Source organism: Manis pentadactyla, chromosome 5, assembly GCF_030020395.1.
Source record: "Manis pentadactyla isolate mManPen7 chromosome 5, mManPen7.hap1, whole genome shotgun sequence".
NCBI classification, from domain to species: domain Eukaryota; kingdom Metazoa; phylum Chordata; class Mammalia; order Pholidota; family Manidae; genus Manis; species Manis pentadactyla.
In genome coordinates this window covers 38,572,712-38,592,132 of record NC_080023.1, presented here as the reverse complement: position 1 = coordinate 38,592,132, position 19,421 = coordinate 38,572,712, and the positions used below count along the sequence as shown (strand labels likewise).

Here is a 19,421-nt window from a genome sequence, read left to right as displayed (position 1 = left end):
GCTCAAAATTGTTTCTCATTGTCTAATATTTATTCTTTCATTAAATAGATTAACAATTAATGCAGAATGTTATCTTCAGCTTCATAACTTTCCTATGGATGAACATTCCTGTCCACTAGAATTTTCAAGCTGTAAGTAACATAATACTTGACAAATTTATAGAATTTTAAACTTGGATCCTGTTTACTTAAAAAATGTAAAATGAAATGAAATAAAACACAATTTACATAATTTTCAGAAATGTGAATTTTTTTCGACTCTCAGATAAAATAATTACAATGGACATATTTGTTTCTTGCTTTTAAATTAAGAAGTGGCAGTAAACGCATAGTGAATGTATTTTATTATGTAATACTTTACAGATTTTAGTTTTATCTAATTGTTCTTTTCCTATTTTAATTAAACATAGGTCTCCTAAAGATAGGTTTCTTTTCAAATACTTTTTATAATGTGGAGAATAAAATATTGATTCAAATTTTATTAATCTTCTGGAGGCAAGATTTAACCAGATTACATTGGATTTTAAAATACATTTCAAAGATTGGTTTGATGAAGAATTTTTATTATATTAATAGCAAATATTTGAGAAGACTTTAATGAGTTGGAAAAGCCTATTTTATTCAAAAGAAAGACTGAAACACAGAGAAATGATTCGAGCTATATAATTTTTGCATATGGGTCCAGTATAGAATTAAGCCATGTCCTAGCTATTCCACACCGAAGTATATGTCCCAAAGAAACCTTTGCATGTGTATATATTGTGAAGCATGTGCGATGTTACTAGCTGCTGTGTTAGTAATAGCCAACAGGAAACATTACAAGTGTCTATAACAGTAAATTGGTTTAATGAATTTTAGTGCATTTTTACAGTGAAACAGGTACATACAATAGCATGGATGACCATCATAAATATAATATTAAAAGAAAATATAAAATAATGCATCCAGTATGGCAATAATCAAATAGATTTAAAAAAACTAAGCTATGTTTTCCAGAAATGCATATCAGAAAATCTGTAACAAAAAAAATCCACGAAAATTATCACAAAAATCAGGTCGTTGGTTCCATTTGATTGAAAGAAGGAATTACTATATTGGAGTAGACACATGAGTTTTCTTGGATGCTTTTTTGATTTAAGTGAAGTTAATTGATTATCATATAATTATTCTTTACACTATATACATGTATTTTATGCAGCTTTTTCTATATTTAACATATAACACAAAAATGAGAAAGAATTTCAAAACATTTGAATAATGCTGGTATTGGAACAGTAATAAATCTGGTTCTTGCTAATCTAGATATTTTATTTTAATTTTTTATCCAGATGGATATCCTAAAAATGAAATTCAGTATAAGTGGAAAAAGCCTTCTGTAGAAGTGGCTGATCCTAAATATTGGAGATTATATCAATTTGCATTTGTAGGGTTACGGAACTCAACTGAAATTTCTCACACAATCTCTGGTAAGAATGATGCTTTTGTATTTGTATTTAAATCTGTGGGTTGGAATATATATATCATAGCCAAGATAAAACTTTTGTTTTTCTTCCAGGAGATTATATTATCATGACAATTTTTTTTGACCTGAGCAGACGAATGGGGTATTTCACTATTCAGACCTACATTCCGTGTATTCTGACAGTTGTTCTTTCTTGGGTGTCTTTTTGGATCAATAAAGATGCAGTACCGGCAAGAACATCACTGGGTATGATATGCAATATCATTCTGTACTATCATATTTAAAATAATATTTAAAATTTTTTTAATGTGATAAGAGTTTATAGTTGAAGTATTAGAGTATTCCCATACATACAATCAAGTAAAAAAAATAGACACTCTAGTGTAATATGATGCTGAAATTCGTTCTTGCTAATCTAGGTATTTTTATTTTATTTTTTTATCCAGATGGATATCCTAAAAATGAAATACATGAAAAATACATGATAAAATAGAAAACAGAATTGTAATGAACTTGAAATTTCAGAATTTTTGTTTTCTTATTTTTCTTGCTAGTTTAGGTCAAGGGAAGTATAAATACACAGTAATAATTAATGCATAAAAATCATACATAATCTTGAATCTTAATTTGGTCAATATTTTCAATCAGTTTTGATGGACTTTATTTTATTTTTTTAGCGGAATCACTAATAACCAGCATTTATTGACTGTTGTGTGTTTAAAAGGCTTTGAAATCTCCTGCTCTTAACAATGTTGCTAATGAACAGTCAACTGTTCTAAAGTGCAGGTGTCTGAAAAGGACAAGAAGTTTCCAGGCTTCTGTGATCTATAAAATGTGTAATTAGTCTGTGAATATTTTGAGAGCTGCCTGTATACTGCTTAAAGGGTAATTTGTAATTCATACATGATAAAATAGACTTCTGTTTTTCTCTTCTGCAAATCTATTTCAATAATCAAAATAGTATAAGTAAATCTACTTAATTACTATACATTTTTTTTAAAAGAAACTAATAACTTTCATTTAGGTATCAATGTAAAAAGACAACATATTGATCAATTGATTCAGTCCCAAAGTCAGTGCAAGACATCAATCACACCTCTCCTAATGATGTCTTAAAAAAACATAAAGTTATGACAGTTTCTATTTTCAACAATGAAGTTTTTTAATGTGGTTTCTATGACAGCTGGTGAATGACTCCATTTAATAAATACAGCAAAATAAAAATCACATAAAAGTGACTGATAAAGTTCAGTTGGACAATATCCACCATATCATAGATAAGTTTTCACAAATGCCTAAGGTGCCTAACTGGTTTTCTTGGTTTCACTGCAGATGGCTGGTAATTACAGATATGCTTTGGTTATGTAACTATACTCCTATTATGTTAATGTGTGTGTGCAATTTAAGTAGTAGCTTAAAACCTATACATGCTGAAGTTACTCTACAAGAAGATATGTCAAAGAAATAATCAATCTTCCCATGTTTTCTTCCGCCTGCTACTTCTATAGCTTTTCTTCTTCCTTCCTAATTACAACCCTTAAATAGAATTCGTGCCTCATATCAAATTTACCGAGTATCATAATTCTTCCAAGTGGTAAAGATAACTCAAGACAAATGCTGGGCATAGAAGCCACAGGGCATAAATATGCAAAGAAGTAAAAAGCTAACTTTTTCAAACAATAAGGCTTCTCTCTCACTTACCAACTTCACATTTCCCTGTATGGCCCCGGAAGATGACTGGTTAGCCAGAGACGGGTAAGATTCCTCAAGGGAGGAACAACCTAAGACAGGCACAGTCGCAGGGGGGCCATCAGGTGAGAAATTGGGGATCAACAGAGGTGAGGCTTAGAACCTCACCCCCCCGTTCTGAGAGAAATCTTCTGCATACGTGGATGTTTTATTGCCCTGGTCTAACTTGGATTAACACATAGTCTACAGGCACACACCTGATCATCTACATGTGCTCTCTTACAACACTAAACTATGTTTTCTACCTTTATCTTGTATCTACCTACCACTTCAGCATTTTATTAAAAATAATAATAATAAAGAGAGAAATGTGGTATCCACATATAAATCAAGTATAAAAACCAAATGAGTATTCATATTTGAACTGACTGTTTATAGTTCATAATGCATGAGCAAAACCGAAAGTTTCTGTGATGACTGCCCTTGTACTGTTCACCATGTAACTTATTCATTATGTAAGAATTTGTTCTACATGTAAAAACTTGTTTGTTATGCCTCAGAAGATTGGAGACTGACAAAAATTAGGCTTGGGGTGGAATAATGATTGTGCATTGAGCATTGACTGCCCTATACAGAATTTTATTGTCGTTAACAACCATTTGATCAATAAATATGAGAGATGCCCTCACAAAAAAAAAAAAAAAAAAAAAGGACAGACTTCCAATGGTAAAATAAATTAGTAACCGGGATGTAATGTATAGCATAAGGAATATAGTCAAGATATTGTAACAGCCTGGTAGGGTGATAGCTGGAACCTAGAATTATGTATATAAATGTTCTACCACTGTGCTGTACACTTGAAACTCATGTAATGTAATACTGTGTGTCAACTACCCTTCAATAAAAAATAATTATTAAAAAAAAAAAAAAAAAAAAAAAAGTGACTGATAAAACAGGCACCTAACTCTATACTTGAAAGTAGTTCCATTGGGAATCTCAACAGAGATGTAGACATAGCTAGCGTATAAAATACACTCATACCTGAGTTTTGTTTCTTATTTAAATATTATTAGTATTTCAAATAATTTTATGATCTAAGGTAAATGAATTACTTCAGCTTCTTTTTATGGTAGTATGTGCATGACTTAAATACTGTATTTTTGGTTTTAAACATTATTTTCATATTTCTCCCAAAGGGATTCAATGGATTATCCCTACCATTAGGTTGGCACAAAGCTAAAAACTGTATACCATAGTGTCATGAAAGAGAATAGTCAATTGTGGAATTGTATTTTTGCATGAATTTATATTTTTTAATATTGGCATATCAACTGTAAAGATAAGCTATAGCCAATATAACTTGAAGAATATAATTATGGGTCCTATGTAGTTGGAATATCAAGTTTTTTTTAAGTATACATAGATAAATACATTCATATTACATACATACATTTGTCATGGTACATGGCTGCTCCTCGGTTCTTATCCCCACTGAGACAAAGAATTGAAAGGCCAAGACAGACAATAGTAAAGCAAAACAAAAGTTTATTTAAGTACACTCAGAGAGGAAAGGGCCAGAGTCAGCATTGTCTAATGGGGAAGATCTCTTTTATTAAGCCCTAGGCAGCAGACACCTCTTTGATTGACAAGGTGAGGTCTATTAGATTAACAATTTTAGTCACGTAATTCTTTCTCTTAATGCACATGTCTTTTCCTAGAATGCACACAGAAAAACCCATGGGGGTGGGGGAGGAAAACTACAATGTAGATTTTATACTAATGAGATTATAATGAGGTAAGATTAAGCAGTGGTCAAGTTATCGTCTTACTGGGCCTGTGTGGTGATCTGGTTTGGACCAGCTAGCGCTGAACTTCTCAGAAAAGGAAGTTGTCCCCCCATCCCCCACAAAGTTCTGTTTTTCCTCTATGGGGCCTCTCTAGCTGGGCATGGACTGGGCAGTTCTTTCCCTCCAAACCCTATCTCCTCTGACTACTCATATCGACCTTCCGCATTTATCTCACAACAATTTCCTGGACTCTTTTATTCAACATTGCATTTTAACAAACATTTACCGAATGCTTTTTATGAAACAGGCCGTGTTCCAAATGCTGTAATGTTAACAGCGAACAATAGTTATAATCCTTATGTTCATAGCATTTATGTTTCAATGGGCTGTATGGGTAATGTACAAATATAAAAAGCATATAATTAAATGTCAGTTGAGTAATAAAGGCTATGAAGAGAAAGGAAATAAATGGCTAGAGAATGGCAAGGAATGTGGTTGGTCATGACGTTTGTTATTTTATCTGTGGAGTCAGGCTAGACTGAGGAGCAGCAGAGACCTAGCGTAGTGTGGAAGTGGCTTGGTGATGTCTGGTAGCGAGAGCGCGCAGGCAGGGAGAACCCGCAGGTTCTACAGTGGAATCTCCCTTTCCACACCATGCTTAAGGTTCAGAAAGAAGACAACTGTGCGTAGAGCTGACTGAGAAGATGTGAAAAATGAGATTGGGTCATGGTAGTTTAAATAAGTCATTTTAAGGACTTTGGATTTTATTCCAAATGTGACAGGACACTATTGTAGGATTTTGAGCAGGGGAAGCCATGGAGGAAATATCTGCTAAATAACCCAAATGTTTTTTTATTATCATGGACTCAGAGGGATTTTAATAGGAAATCCACTATCTACAGAACATACCATATTTTCAAGTGCATAGGAAACATTAATCAAGACCACAGTAAAATTCAAAATATTGAAATTTTCCAGGATATTTCTTACCAACTTGGAAGTAAATTAAAAATTAATAAAAATAATATAGTAAACATTTCCTCATATATTTGGAAATTTAAAAATGGCCCTTTAGATAACTCTTGGATCAAAGCAAAATTAGAAAATATTTCAAACTATATTCTAATAAGAATTTAAGATATAAGTATTTGTGAGAAGCAGCTAAAACATTGCTTAGAGGGAAAATTACTACTTTACAGTGCTATATTAGAAAGGAAGAAAGACTTAAAATCAGTATTCTAAATATCCACTTCAAGAACAAATGAGTAAAATAAATAGCCATTGTATACATTCATTGTAAATACCAAACAAGATATTATTGTGCCAGTTTTTTAGATGAGGTACAGAGGATTTAAGAAACCCTGTTAAGGGCATAGAGCTAATAGGTAGAAGAGTCAAAATTCGAATCTAAATTTGTCTCCATGACCCCCAATCCATCATACCTATGCCATCTTTGTTTTTCAATCCTGAGTAAGTAACAATGAAAGTAAAAAGATGAGAGGAATTACTAGCGCATGTTTTGATGGAGATGTGAGGGAAAGTGGTGGTATTGCCTTCTGCACACCAAAGAGATCCTTTCTATTTTTTCATCCCAGGTGTTGCCACTCTATAAATAATTGGGCAAATTAAGAAGTGCTTGGCATTACACTTAGTACTTCTTGGAGGGAAAGCAAGTCCATTCTTGGGGCCTAGTTGGTGGGCAAAAAATGAGAATTATGACAGTTTAGATAAGAAGAGATACAGCAAGTAAACTGAGGGGTAGGGCTCTGATTTCAGCAGTGGTAAGAACCACAAGAAGGTCATGGATACAGAAAAACTGACGCTCCCAAAGATACACAAATGGGGATGGCCCAGGGGGTTGGCCCGAATTTATATACTGAATTCTTCAAACTATGAAGATTTACTCTCTGCTTTTAAAGTATTCCCTTGATGTAATTTTGCCTGTGTTCTTCACATAAATTTTGTGGTTAAAAGATAGGTTTAATTCCAGATATCATATAAGAAAACACTGTACTAGTTTGGATTAAAATTAATCCAAATTTAATTTAATTTAAAAAATTAAAATTAATTTTAACTGTATGTGGCAGAAAACCTCAAATCACTGTAGCTTAAGTGAAGTAACAGAATATTTGTTTTCCATGGAAAGTCCAGAAGTAGGTGATCAAAGGATAATTTGTTGTGAAGAACTCAGGCTCCCTCTAGCTCTGTGCTGTGCTGTGGGTGATAGTGATTCTCATGATTACCTGATGTACTAATATGGCTGCTGGTGCTCCAGCCCTCGTATTCCAACAGAAAGCTATAAAGAAGAGGGAAAGACTGGCATTTCCTGACTCTTTAATGCTATCTTTTACTTTTATTGAGATATAATTGACATATAACATTATGTTAGCTTTAGGTATACAGAATATTTCAATATTTGTATATATTATGAAATGATCACCACAATAGGTCTAGTTAACATCTGTCACCACACACAGTTACAAATTTTTTTTTTGGTGATGAGAACTTTTATCATCCACACTCTCAGAAACTTTCAAATGTGCAATGCAGGATTATTAATTATCATCCCCATGCTGTACATTATATCCCCTAAATTTATTTATTTTATAACTGAAAGTTTTTACCTTTTGACAACTCTCACCCATTTTTAATGCCATCTTTTGGACTTTGCTAACAGCCTTGATTTAATCCTGCTTGGCAAGATCGCAGCTTGTGACGGTGGCAGAGTATTTTTCTTCCGGGCAGCCGTAGGCCAGCTAAGCATTGAATGGTCTACTACTGTGGCAGAGGAAATGGTGACTAAGGAGGGAGTGAACTCCTTGCTGTCCACAGAATTTAGATAATTAAAAGTCGCACAGACACAGAGAACACATTGAACATAATGTAGCTATGGTTACCGGTAATTTTTTTTCTGTAAATCAAGAGTAATCATATCCCATTGTTTCCTTTTATTTCTGCTCACAATTTTGCCAAATCAAATGAAAGAGAACAAATGGTCTGTGAAGTTATTTTTTACCTTCTGTTTTTGCCCCCTTCCCTCCACAGGTATCACTACAGTTCTGACTATGACAACTCTGAGCACAATTGCCAGGAAATCATTACCGAAGGTTTCTTATGTGACTGCGATGGATCTCTTTGTTTCTGTTTGTTTCATTTTCGTGTTTGCAGCCCTGATGGAATATGGCACCTTGCATTATTTCACCAGCAACAAAAAAGTAAAGACGACGCGAGATAGAAAGCTAAAAGACAAGGCCTCGGTATGTTCAATATCTCTATTTTATATACAGCAACTGACTATTAGAGGTACTATTTTGAATACCTGTTATACTTGCTTAGAGTAATATGAATGCTTGAGGTGCCCTGAAAAAAGATAAATAAAATTAAGAGGAAACTGGAGTACCCAATATTGCCCACCAAGGAAAGTGTACCTATGCTTCTCCTTAGAAAAGACTCTTGGATTACTCTTGTAAAGGGTGGTTTCTTATGCTGTGAATTTTCCCCATGTTGTAGAGTCTTTGTACCTAAAAAAAAATTGCTTAAAAATCTTTATTTGATTCTATTTTTGTGTTAGGATTTGTACTTCTAACAACAGGAGGCCCACCAAATTAACTTGCTTTTTAGAGAAAAAGATCCCTTTTTAATGTTAGTATTCAAATGTGTTTGAGAGTCAGAGCTCTTTTGGTTCTTATACATTTGTACTCTCTGATTACCTCTTCCCAATCATTTATGTACCTTAACTTATATCGTATCAAGTTGATATATTTTAATTAATTCTATTGTTTCTAAGACTCCAAAGTGTTGGATGATTGACTGTAATTTCTTATTACAATGGCAGCTATAACCACCTTAAAGTAACAGCTGACGCTGAGTACGCCAGGCACTCCTCCAAGTATTTTACATGTATGATTTTATTTTTGTTCATATGAGTTCAACTTCAGAGATTTGCACAAGGACAACCTTAGGAAATGACGACTCCAAGGCTCAGACCAAGGTCTTTTTAGGTGCCAGAGCTCAAGCTTATAATCCTTCCTTTGTGTTTCCTGTTCTCATAGTGTTCAGAATAGTAGACAACTGTTTCTCCAATATTAACAAAATAGTACTCAGAAAAGTAGATAACTGTTTCTCCAGTATTAACAAAATAGCATTTCACTGCTGATTGCATTAGATGTTTTCAAAGCAGATTTGTTCCAAAATGTCCAAATAAATAAAAACTGTATAAAACAGCTGTGCATGGGTGGCAAGTTTCTCAGTCCACCAGAATGTGCATGTAATGAGGCATGGAATTTTCCTTATTATCTCCCAACTTTAAGTTCTAGAATTCAGTGCTTTCCCCCCTCCTCATTTTTCATTAGTTTCTTTCTAACACTTTGCCATACTTTTAAATTATATTTTACTTTTCATGTTATATTTAAAGAACTGAACCCTTGTGTATTTGCTTTCGAGTTCCCACAATCTTCCAAGAAAGCAGAGCATGTTGCTGGCGACACACATTTGAGAACTTATATTTAGGGTTATCCTGTGACTTTCTCAACTTGGATTCTCTTAGCCTGTCCATAGGACATATTATGGCCCCAAATGGACATATTTGGCCCCCCAATAAGAGCATCAGAGGGTAATGATATTAAATTTAATGTCTACTTGCTACATTTTTAGGTAGAGAAAATTCAGGTTTTCTACTGTTTTACTTTCATCAAAGCCAAGCATCCTTTCTGGGTTTACCATCTCATCAGCTACTCATCCACAGCTATGCTCCATTATTACCTTGAAATTTTCATTTCTGAAAATTGTGAATGAAAGTTAGGCAATGTATAATTTCACATGGATTCTCTCACTTCTTTCTAAGAATCTATAATATAGGTACTATTGCTTTATTTTCTAAGGTCACTCAGCCGATAAGCAGCTACTCTAGGACTGCGGCAAGTCAGTCTGACTCCACATTGTGCAGTTTCAACCACGTGACCTCATAGTGCAGTTACTCAGAAAGCTGAAACATTGGAGTACAAACTTTAAATTATGATGTTAATTTAGTTACTCATTCACCAAATATTTATCAAAGATACTCATGTTCTAGGCACTGTTCTAGAATAGATACTATATGTTGAGTATTTTAAAATTTAGCATCAGACACAAGAAGCAAAATAGTGAAGATGAAAAAAAAGGAAATGGAAATTATATGAGATCTTTGAAGCACTAAATTTCAAATACCAAAAGTTAAATTGACAAAATTTACTACCTGGGTTAAAAAAATATTTTCTTTAGAATCACCCAAAATAAATTAATATAGTCTGTTCTTTCTGTTCACTTATATGATTTATGAGCTCTTTCAATACTAAGTGACATTATGAGTGAATAATTAGGATCAGTAATCAACTCTGACTCCCTGCCTGGTTCAGTGTTCAGCAATGTGGTCTTGCTAATCAGATAAATCAGAATACACTTTTATGAAGAATAGAAAGCTCTGCTTGCTGTTTTCTCAAATATTCTATTTCAGGGCTTTGTGGAATCTGTTTTGGCTTCTGCCAGCCAGGACAATCAAATGCACAACTTAAGATCCAGAAATCTTGTTGCATTTTGCCTTTACCCCAATTTCAAATGTTTGTCATCCTTCCTCTCTTTCTTTCTCCATCCTTTCATATCCCCACTTTTTTTTACAAGATTAAAATTCTGAGTAGTTTAAAAACCAGCATTTTCTCTTTTTTCATTTAAGTTACTTATGGCAATAGTCAGGCCAGAGCTGAACACATTGACTAGAGACACTTAAATGTCGACATGTCTGTTATTAAGCAAAACTTAAATCCCCTCCCTGACATTTTTTTGATTGCTTAGCCAAGAATAGCAGAATACCCCAGTTTAATTTCTTTAGTAAGAGACATATTTTGAGCATAAGATTTTTACCTTCAGTGAACTCTCTAAGTTAATAAAGATACTTTGTACCTTCCTCTCCACATGATATATTGGGCTTTTCTCTCTCTCTTTCCCTTCCTTACATGTTCTCTTTCTCTCTCTCTCTTTACCACCCTCTTTTCTTCCCTTCCTTCCGTGCTTACATCCTTAAGTCCTTCTTTGCTTATTTCCGTATTTTTTCTTTTTTTCCTTTTTTATTGTGAATGTCAATGACATGGTATATAGACCCATTCTATTGGATGGGTCTATATACCCATCCACTTATATTAGTATCTACTTATTAACAATATCTTAATGTTTGTAAATTTCTATTTTTTAAAGTCTAAGAAGTTGTATATTTTAGAGCATGGAAACAGGACCTTTTATAGGACAGGCAGAGGTCACAGAATTGCAATAGTAGTAAACCAGTCACTACAAACTAAAGAGTGGTTCATGTTGAAACTAGAATATTCAGCCCAGGGATGATAACAAATCTCAGAAAACCATGTTATATGTGCATGAGGAGCATGATAGACCCATTTGAGGTTAGAACTCGGAGCAAAGTTCCCCTGTGTGTTGAGCTCAGGAGGATCCCTAGAAATTCCCCTTTGACTTGAATTCAGCACACCAGATTATTTTTGTTGTATGTTCCTAGCACAGAACTGTTTCTAAAACAACTTGAAGTATAGTTTAGTAATGTGAGCAACTTTTTTTGGTTTTAAATATACTAAGTATAAAATATTTATGGTTCAGATTTTTAAAAACTGATACAGTATTATATTTATCTCATCTGATGCACTATATTTCAATCTATAATTAAAATAATAGGCTTGTTGTGAACAAAAAGATTATTTTTAATCTTTCAATTGGTGAAAATGTAAAATGATGGAAATTTATTCCAACAACCATGGATTAAAAAAATGAAAGAATGTGTTCTCTGCTTTCAGGGATTTTTACACCTAGTTGTAGAAAAATACACCAGAAATATAAGATAATAACTGCACTACAAATAACAGTCCAGCACAAAATTCAAAAGTAAACAAAGATAAGGGAATTAACAGTTAGATGACTGGTTTCAAGTACTTTTCCAGAAGCAGAATATATTCTATAATGAATATGAATAAAAAATATTTTAAAGGAGATGTTCTTACTGGACTAGAGACAGACACCACGAAGGCTGGCCTACATGGTTCATCTTCTACACTGAGGAAGTCTTAAGACACCAGGTAATAGGGTCTGTGAAATCCCAAGCACACAGTCAGTCAGGAGGGGTTATGTCAGTGTGAGCCAGGGTGGAGTGGAGTGGCTTCCTTTTCCTGCAAGTATAAATAATTCATTCAGAAAACTATAAACTAATTCTCCCAAAGGGAATTGGAGAGAGAAAATTACAGAGGAAGTGTGACATCTTTGAGGTTCTTTGAAGACTACGTTGCACTTTGGGGAAGAACATATCAGGAAGAACATTTCAGACAGCCAGAAGTCATGTGAGCCACAGCGAGGTTCACTGCGCGAGTGAGCATAGCCTGCCGTGTGTTCCCAGGTGTGCTGTCCAGTACAGTAGCCGTTGGCCATATATGGCTAGGTTGATTTAAATTAATTAAATTAATGAAAGCTTAAAATTTAGTAACTTATTAGCATTAGTATAATTCAAGTGCTCAGTAGCTCATGTAAAACTAGTGGTTACCATATTGGACAGTGCAGATATAGAACATTTTTATCATGAGAAAGTTTTGTTGGACAATGTTGGTTTGGAACAGAGGGATCTTAGGACAAAAATAGGTCGAAGATAGAAAAGTGGCTTTTGGCCGACTTGTGGAAAGTACTATGGTAAGAAATTTAAATTTTGTCCTGTCAGCACTGGTAAGCCATGCTTGTTTTTAAGTAAGATGTTTCTGAAAGATAATAAGTAGCATATAATATACACTTGGCAGAAAAAAGGCAGGGAGATAAATTTGGAGACTATTGCAATAATTCAAGAAGTAGTATATTACTGAGAGTGACAACCAGGGTTTTAGAGATAATGTGTGGGATTTTTGTTTGTTTTATCCATAATCCCTAACCACAGCCCTTTTTCTGCAAAGAAAAGGTCTTTTCAGTCAACGCCTTTCTACATGAATAAACATATGTCTACCTTTCAGAAAACTAAAACAATGAAGATCTGTATCAGACAGTTTCACAAATTACAAACCTTTTTTCCTATAATAGTATTTGGCAAAACTCCTAAGAGGGGTCATTTGATATTGGTGAAATGTGAAATACAGTAAGAAGGCTACTTAAATAATTGTAGAGTCTGTGAATGTGTACGTTTTCAACAGGTAAGCATTTCATACCAATTGTAACATTGGTCATCTAGTGTTCCTCTGGATAGATACCATCCCTAATAGCTCTTTTCTACCTTCAGATTTCCAAATAACACTCCTTTATAATTTTCTTCCTACTGACACCATAGATTACTACAGCTGAAAGGGACCAGATTAATCATGAGTAAAAATCTCATTAAAAAAATGAATTTTAATACTAATACATGTACATAATTGAAACACATAATCAAATCAAACAATGAAAAATGTACAAATGAAGAATAAAATTCTCCACCCTGTACCTTTGGTGCCAGCCCTCAGATTTAACCACATTATAAACATTTGTTTTTACTTTGCTCTGATGATTATTTCCATCATACTTATAATTCTTGAAGTGCTAACTTTTAGAATAATTATAACTCTTTGGCAAAAAATAATAGAAAAACATAGCCTTCTCATGGTCTACTGCCTCATCTCTCTTTCAGTAGTTTATCTTCCCATTAATAGTTATCATATTGGTTAATTAAAAAATTTTAAATAATACACTTAAATTTCTACTTCTTAATTCACCAATAATGCTGATTCTAATGCCAATCTGATTATCATTTCTTAGTTGGTAAACAGTTTTCTTTCCTAAAATTTTTTGCCATCATCTGTTTCTCTACGGTGTGAAAATTTCTTAAGGAGCAGCACACTTTCTGTTTTGCGACCTCCTTCATTTCTTCAGTACTTCAGTACTTAATTTCCCTATCTTCTTTTCTGATAATTTTGTTGATTCTTTATTCCAGTTCATTTCTCTTTTCTCCTCTAACACTATATATTAGGTGAATTTTAGACCTCCTCAGTTAATTATTCATGTGATTCAGATTTTCTTTTTATCATATTTTTCATTGAGGTATTCTTATTCTTTTTTCCTGTATGTTGTGGGCAACTTCCTTCCTCAAGATTTTATTTTATAACACTTTAGATTTTTCTTTAATTTATAATAACGTCTTCAATTTCTGAGAGCTTATCTTTTCAAACTGTTCTCCCTCCTTTTTTCCTTAAATGAGCACAGTATCTCTTCAAGTGTATCTTAGTGAGATAATTAGATTTCATGTTCTCTTATGTTTCCTGAATTATTAGAATCAGTTATTCTAGCTGTTTATCTTTCTTTCCTTTTTTTAATCTCTGAAGTTCTTGGCGAATTCTTCCCATAGGCCCTGTATGCTTGGCATGTAACTGTTGAGTGTGCCTGTCAAATTTCACTTACATGTGTGTATGGGGTGCATGGCATCTGATTGCTTCCAAACAAACACACATAAGCTCTAAGTGACTATGAAGGTATTACTAGAACATTCTCATACCAACTTCAGGAGTCCTAATCCTTCCTGCAGGTGTGAGGTTACTTATTCATCTTTAGAAGTTCCAGAGTTCTAACTATGAGCGCAAACATGTCAGCATCTCTGCTTCTCAGCATAAAAGAGCAGATGACCAGTGGTTCAAACAGGAGCAGCTGTTCTGGAGAACTGTGTTTTCCATCCTGGTTGTCATTCCCATTACTCCTACCTTAGGATGAGTATCTCTGAAGCTTTGATGGAGAAAAAAGCTGTGGCATCCATGTTCTTATTTCCAGAGCTGCTTCTGCAGTGTGACGTCCTGTGGTCTACTTTATCCATTAGCCTATTTCCAATCTGTTCTTTGTCTTTCAAAATCTCATCACAAATTCTGACATGCTGATTGGAAGCTCAGCATCACCAAGATCCACCTCATGTCTATTTTTAACACTCATGTGGATTTTGTAATTTTTGAAATCATGATTGATACTTAAATGGATTTTGTGGAAGTGGAGTGGAGAAAGTCTGTGCTTAGCTGGCATTCTCACATACAATGTTTTAAATGAAAAATTAATGAGTAACATTAGTATTTCATAATCAATAACATGACTTAATAATGCTTGCTATTCATATTATTCATATTGAATAACATTAATGGTAAGAATACATGACATAAATAGTAATTATAATATGTAAATATGTATATAGATAGAATTTGTATGTAAATGTTTTATTTACTGTTTATTTGATATTAGTATGTCTTGATGCTTAATTATATTTTGTATATTTAACTGTATTATTAATATATATGTAATATAGCATACAATATATAACCAGACACATACATATCTTTAATAGTGAGAATGGAGTCAATTTCTAAAAATGTTAAGTTCAGCTATATTCATATATTATTCAGTGGCTTTTTGAAATAAAAAAAGTTACACTCTCAAAACTACATCATTTTAAAGTAAAAAAAAAAGCCTATTCAGTATCTTTACTTGAGAAATTGTAAGATGGGTAATATAGTCACACTTACGATAAATAAGGTTTGGAATGTTTATGTTCTTCCAATTAATTATTTAGTGATTTCCAGGACACAAATCTGTGTGTCAAAACATTGTATTTTATTGATACTGTGTCAGCTCTTTGGATATTTTTCCCAGCACACATAAAGTCTACTTTTATCCACATTCATCATTTTTTGAAGTGCAGTTTCTTTCCATTTATGAATTTTTGTGTTTTGTCAGGCAGGGGTGGACAATAGAAAACTGGAAAATGTCAACTTAAACTGTCACGTCAATAGAAGCTCTACTTGATTTTGACCACCAGAGTTTAGTCCATTTTTTAGGTGAAACACTTGCAGTTTTTCTCCATTTCTGTGCATTTGAGTGTTAAATATCCTTCTCAGGCACAATTAATATCTTTTGACGAAAAGCCTTTCCATTTATGGCAGTGCTAAGTGATACATGAAATGTGTTTTATGCCATATAACCTTGAAATTGCCAACTTAACAAACTTGCACTCTAATCACATCAATCTGATTAGCATCTGAACATATTCTATTTCAGTTTTAAGTGACAAGGAAATGAATACCAATTTGTCCCATTTTTGTACATAATTTTAGTGCTCCATTAAAATTTAGGAGTCTAGTCAAGTATACCCAAGAGTCAACCTCAAAAGATCTGTCATTAACATTTAGTAATATACAGCCTCTGCTTGTTAGGATACATCTAGGCAAGTGGAATCATTTTTAGGCATTGCTTCTTATCTTCAGGCTGCACATTTTTTTCTAATATGGATAGTATGATTTGTAGGATGCATTCATTTCTTTAAAATATCACTAAATGTGATTTTTTCTTTTTTGCATCTGAATTTTTTATATTTAGTAGTTTGATTCTATGTTTCTTTCTAGACATAAAATGCATTTAACAATACGTCCAAATTTTAAGAAGTTCTCAATTTTGTATTTCAAATTTTTAAGCCTTTCCCATGTAATATTTAGTTTCATGTCCTTGAGCTTTATTTATTTCAAAATTTAGGATGAAAAAAATTTACAAACATTTTCCTTTGGAGGAATGTAAGATCAGATTAAAACAGTTTTTTTATCATCTAAGTATCTACTTAGTATTTAGATAATAAAACCACTGGCTATAGTAAGTTGTAAGATTTATATTTTAAGATAACTCCTGAAATATGCAGAAGTTCTAACAGATTGAGTTACTAAAACTGTAATCTTCATATTTGCTTGCCATTTTATTTAAGGGTTCATGAATATTTTTCCCCATAACATTGTTGATGAGGTCCAGGTCTTTATGTGGTGGTTGTTATTACTGTTGCTTGTTTTAGCATTATGTATTTTATAGCTGACATATCCTCTTCAGGAATCAACACTAGCAATGACAATAAAAGCAACATAAATATTACCTTTTGGCAGCTGAAATACTTGCTGTGTTTCAAATATTTTCTTGGCACTTTATGTGCATCATCTCAATTATGAAACAGATTTATGTATCGTTATTGTGAGTTTTGTGCAGCAGAAAGCACAGTGGCAGAAAGGCAGTTCCATTTCCCACTCAAGGTAACACAACTCCACTGTGCGGAGCTGGAATTTCTGCCCAAGCCTGTCTGAATCCAGTGTGATTGTTTTAATATTCTGTAGTGTGGTGGACATGTTTGATCTTTTTATACTTTCGGTTCTTTTTATTATTTAACTATCTTTCAGAACCTGGTATCATAAAAAGTTAATTTGGTAGGTGTCTCAAATAATCCTAATAGTATTATTAGTATTACTGGGCAAGTGGAGGGTGGATCATTTTACATAAATTATGAAATTTACTGATTAAACCAGCACAAAAATCAGGTGCTAATGTAACTCCAGCTGTGAGGGCAGCTGCATAGGCAGAATGAGCCAAATTTTGAATACCGGTTGTTCCCAAACCTGAGCTTTCACTCCTGCATGTTCTCTTTCCCAAATATGATGCCTTGTGCTGACCCACTACTACAAACCCTGGATCTTTTTTTATTCACTCGCAGCTTCTCAAAGCTTTTCTGCATTATCAAACTATTGTCTTTCCCATTTGTTGTATTATTAAAATAAATTTTGTAACAGCAAACAAACTTTATAGCATTGTAAATGTTTTAGTACAAAAATATCATAGAAATACACCGTTTATTTTCATTTTAGAATTAGATTCATGGTTAACAATATTTTAGTGGATCAACTTTCTCAAGGTTGAAAAACTGTTTCATTTTTTAGAATTTTTCCCGTGTGATCTTTGGAATGTACAGTAATATTATGTTTTACAAAGTAACTTATGATCTAAAAACACATTAGGATTGAATACCTCTTTGATTTTTGGAATCCAAGATTATTGGTATCGCGTGTCACAATCTTTTAGAAGTTGCCTTGAGGGGACATATCAGATTGATCTTTCTTTATGCTATTTTGTTTCCTCAAAAACGAATTTGTTATTTTACTCAGGTGTCCCTTGGACTCCATCCTGGATCCACTCTGATTCCAATGAATAGCATTTCTGTGCCACATGGAGAAGATGACCATGGATATCAGTGTTTGGAGGGCAAAGACTGCACCAGCTTCTTCTGTTGCTTTGAAGACTGCAGAACAGGATCATGGAGGGAAGGGAGGGTACACATACGCATTGCCAAAATTGATTCCTATTCTCGAATATTTTTCCCAACAGCTTTTGCCCTGTTCAACCTGGTCTACTGGGTTGGCTACCTTTACTTGTAAGTTCTACTTAATAGGCAAAACTCATAAGAAGTTTGACAAAATCCAGTGTCGTCTATTGTACTTCAGTAACAAGAGGTTTAAATTTAAAATGCAGAGAAACCAATGGTCAAAATGCCAACAGTATTATTAACTGTTTTAGGGACTTCATGGTTAAATAAAGTAGTAGCCTTTGTGTTAATTTACTTAAACATATAAACCACATTAGTGGCAAAATTTAGTATATTAAAATATTATCATATATTTTTATCTTAATTTTATTTATTTACTTATATCTCATTAGAATTTTGTATTTATAAGTTCTATGGTTCATATTTTAAAGAGGGGATAATTTTAATACATGTTTTATTTAAATATAATCTATCATTGTTTGTAATGGCAACCTAATCTAATGCTAATATTTATGTAGTAATTATTTGCCCAAAAAATACCAGTAATTTAATTTTTTTTCTTACTTTTTATTTGATTGCCTTATTTAGGATAGAGCTAGTTAAATACAGAAAGCCATGATTTCCTGGGATTTATTTCCAGATGTTTCACTCCAAAGAAGAAATTAATTTATCTTTAAATTCTTTATTAATTAAAGAAGAACAGGCCAATTTTTAATCTTTATTTAATCAAGACCATTTCCTGGCACAGTATTAAGTAGAACTCCAGTTACATTTAATTTTGGTGATTTACAAACTAGAGTGAAAGTCACCAAAATCAATCTCTTAAATGTAAGGAGAAAATAAAAATGGAAGAATGGTATATTTAACTGTTTTATTCTCTGCCTGCCTAATAGCATTTATGAAGTATGAATAAGTCAGCGCTGTAATACTTAGATCTACCAACACTGAAATTAAATTAAATGCAGAGAGAGCTGATTTTTTCTTTATGCTCTACAAAAGTGTTACATTCCCTAAATTAACAAAACATTGAGGAAGACTGCTTATATTTACTCATTATGGCTAAAGAATTATTATCTAGCAAATTGCATAATAGTTCACATTCAGGATATGGTCTTATATGTACTATTAGTATTTTCAGAGTATAAATATTCTGGAAACATGGTTTTAGGTATATGTTATATATTGCCTTTTCCAGCTTCTAAGTTTGTACCTTTCAGTTTTACGATTTTGTTGTAAATGGTTATGATGTTCTCTTTTCAAGGAAATGGTGCAAGGCCCAAAAGTCATGTTAAAGGTGGAGTTCTGTTAGAGGCATCTCTAATGAACATTATAGGAGCTCTCTAAAT

At 33.1% G+C, this 19,421-nt stretch overlaps 1 protein-coding gene across 2 annotated transcripts in view; it reads left to right on the top strand.

Moving 5' to 3' along the window:
* GABRG1 (gamma-aminobutyric acid type A receptor subunit gamma1) overlaps window positions 1-18,735 on the top strand; it is a 69,562-nt gene extending 50,827 nt beyond the window's left edge. For both annotated transcript variants that reach the window (XM_036892560.2, XM_057502189.1), the window contains 5 exons: window positions 49-131; window positions 1,328-1,465; window positions 1,555-1,707; window positions 7,983-8,194; window positions 17,918-18,735. In XM_036892560.2, the coding sequence (XP_036748455.2) occupies window positions 49-131; window positions 1,328-1,465; window positions 1,555-1,707; window positions 7,983-8,194; window positions 17,918-18,187 (856 nt within the window). In that variant the 3' untranslated portion in view covers window positions 18,188-18,735. The remainder of the gene's footprint in view (window positions 1-48; window positions 132-1,327; window positions 1,466-1,554; window positions 1,708-7,982; window positions 8,195-17,917) is intronic.
* Window positions 18,736-19,421: the final 686 nt, after the last annotated feature.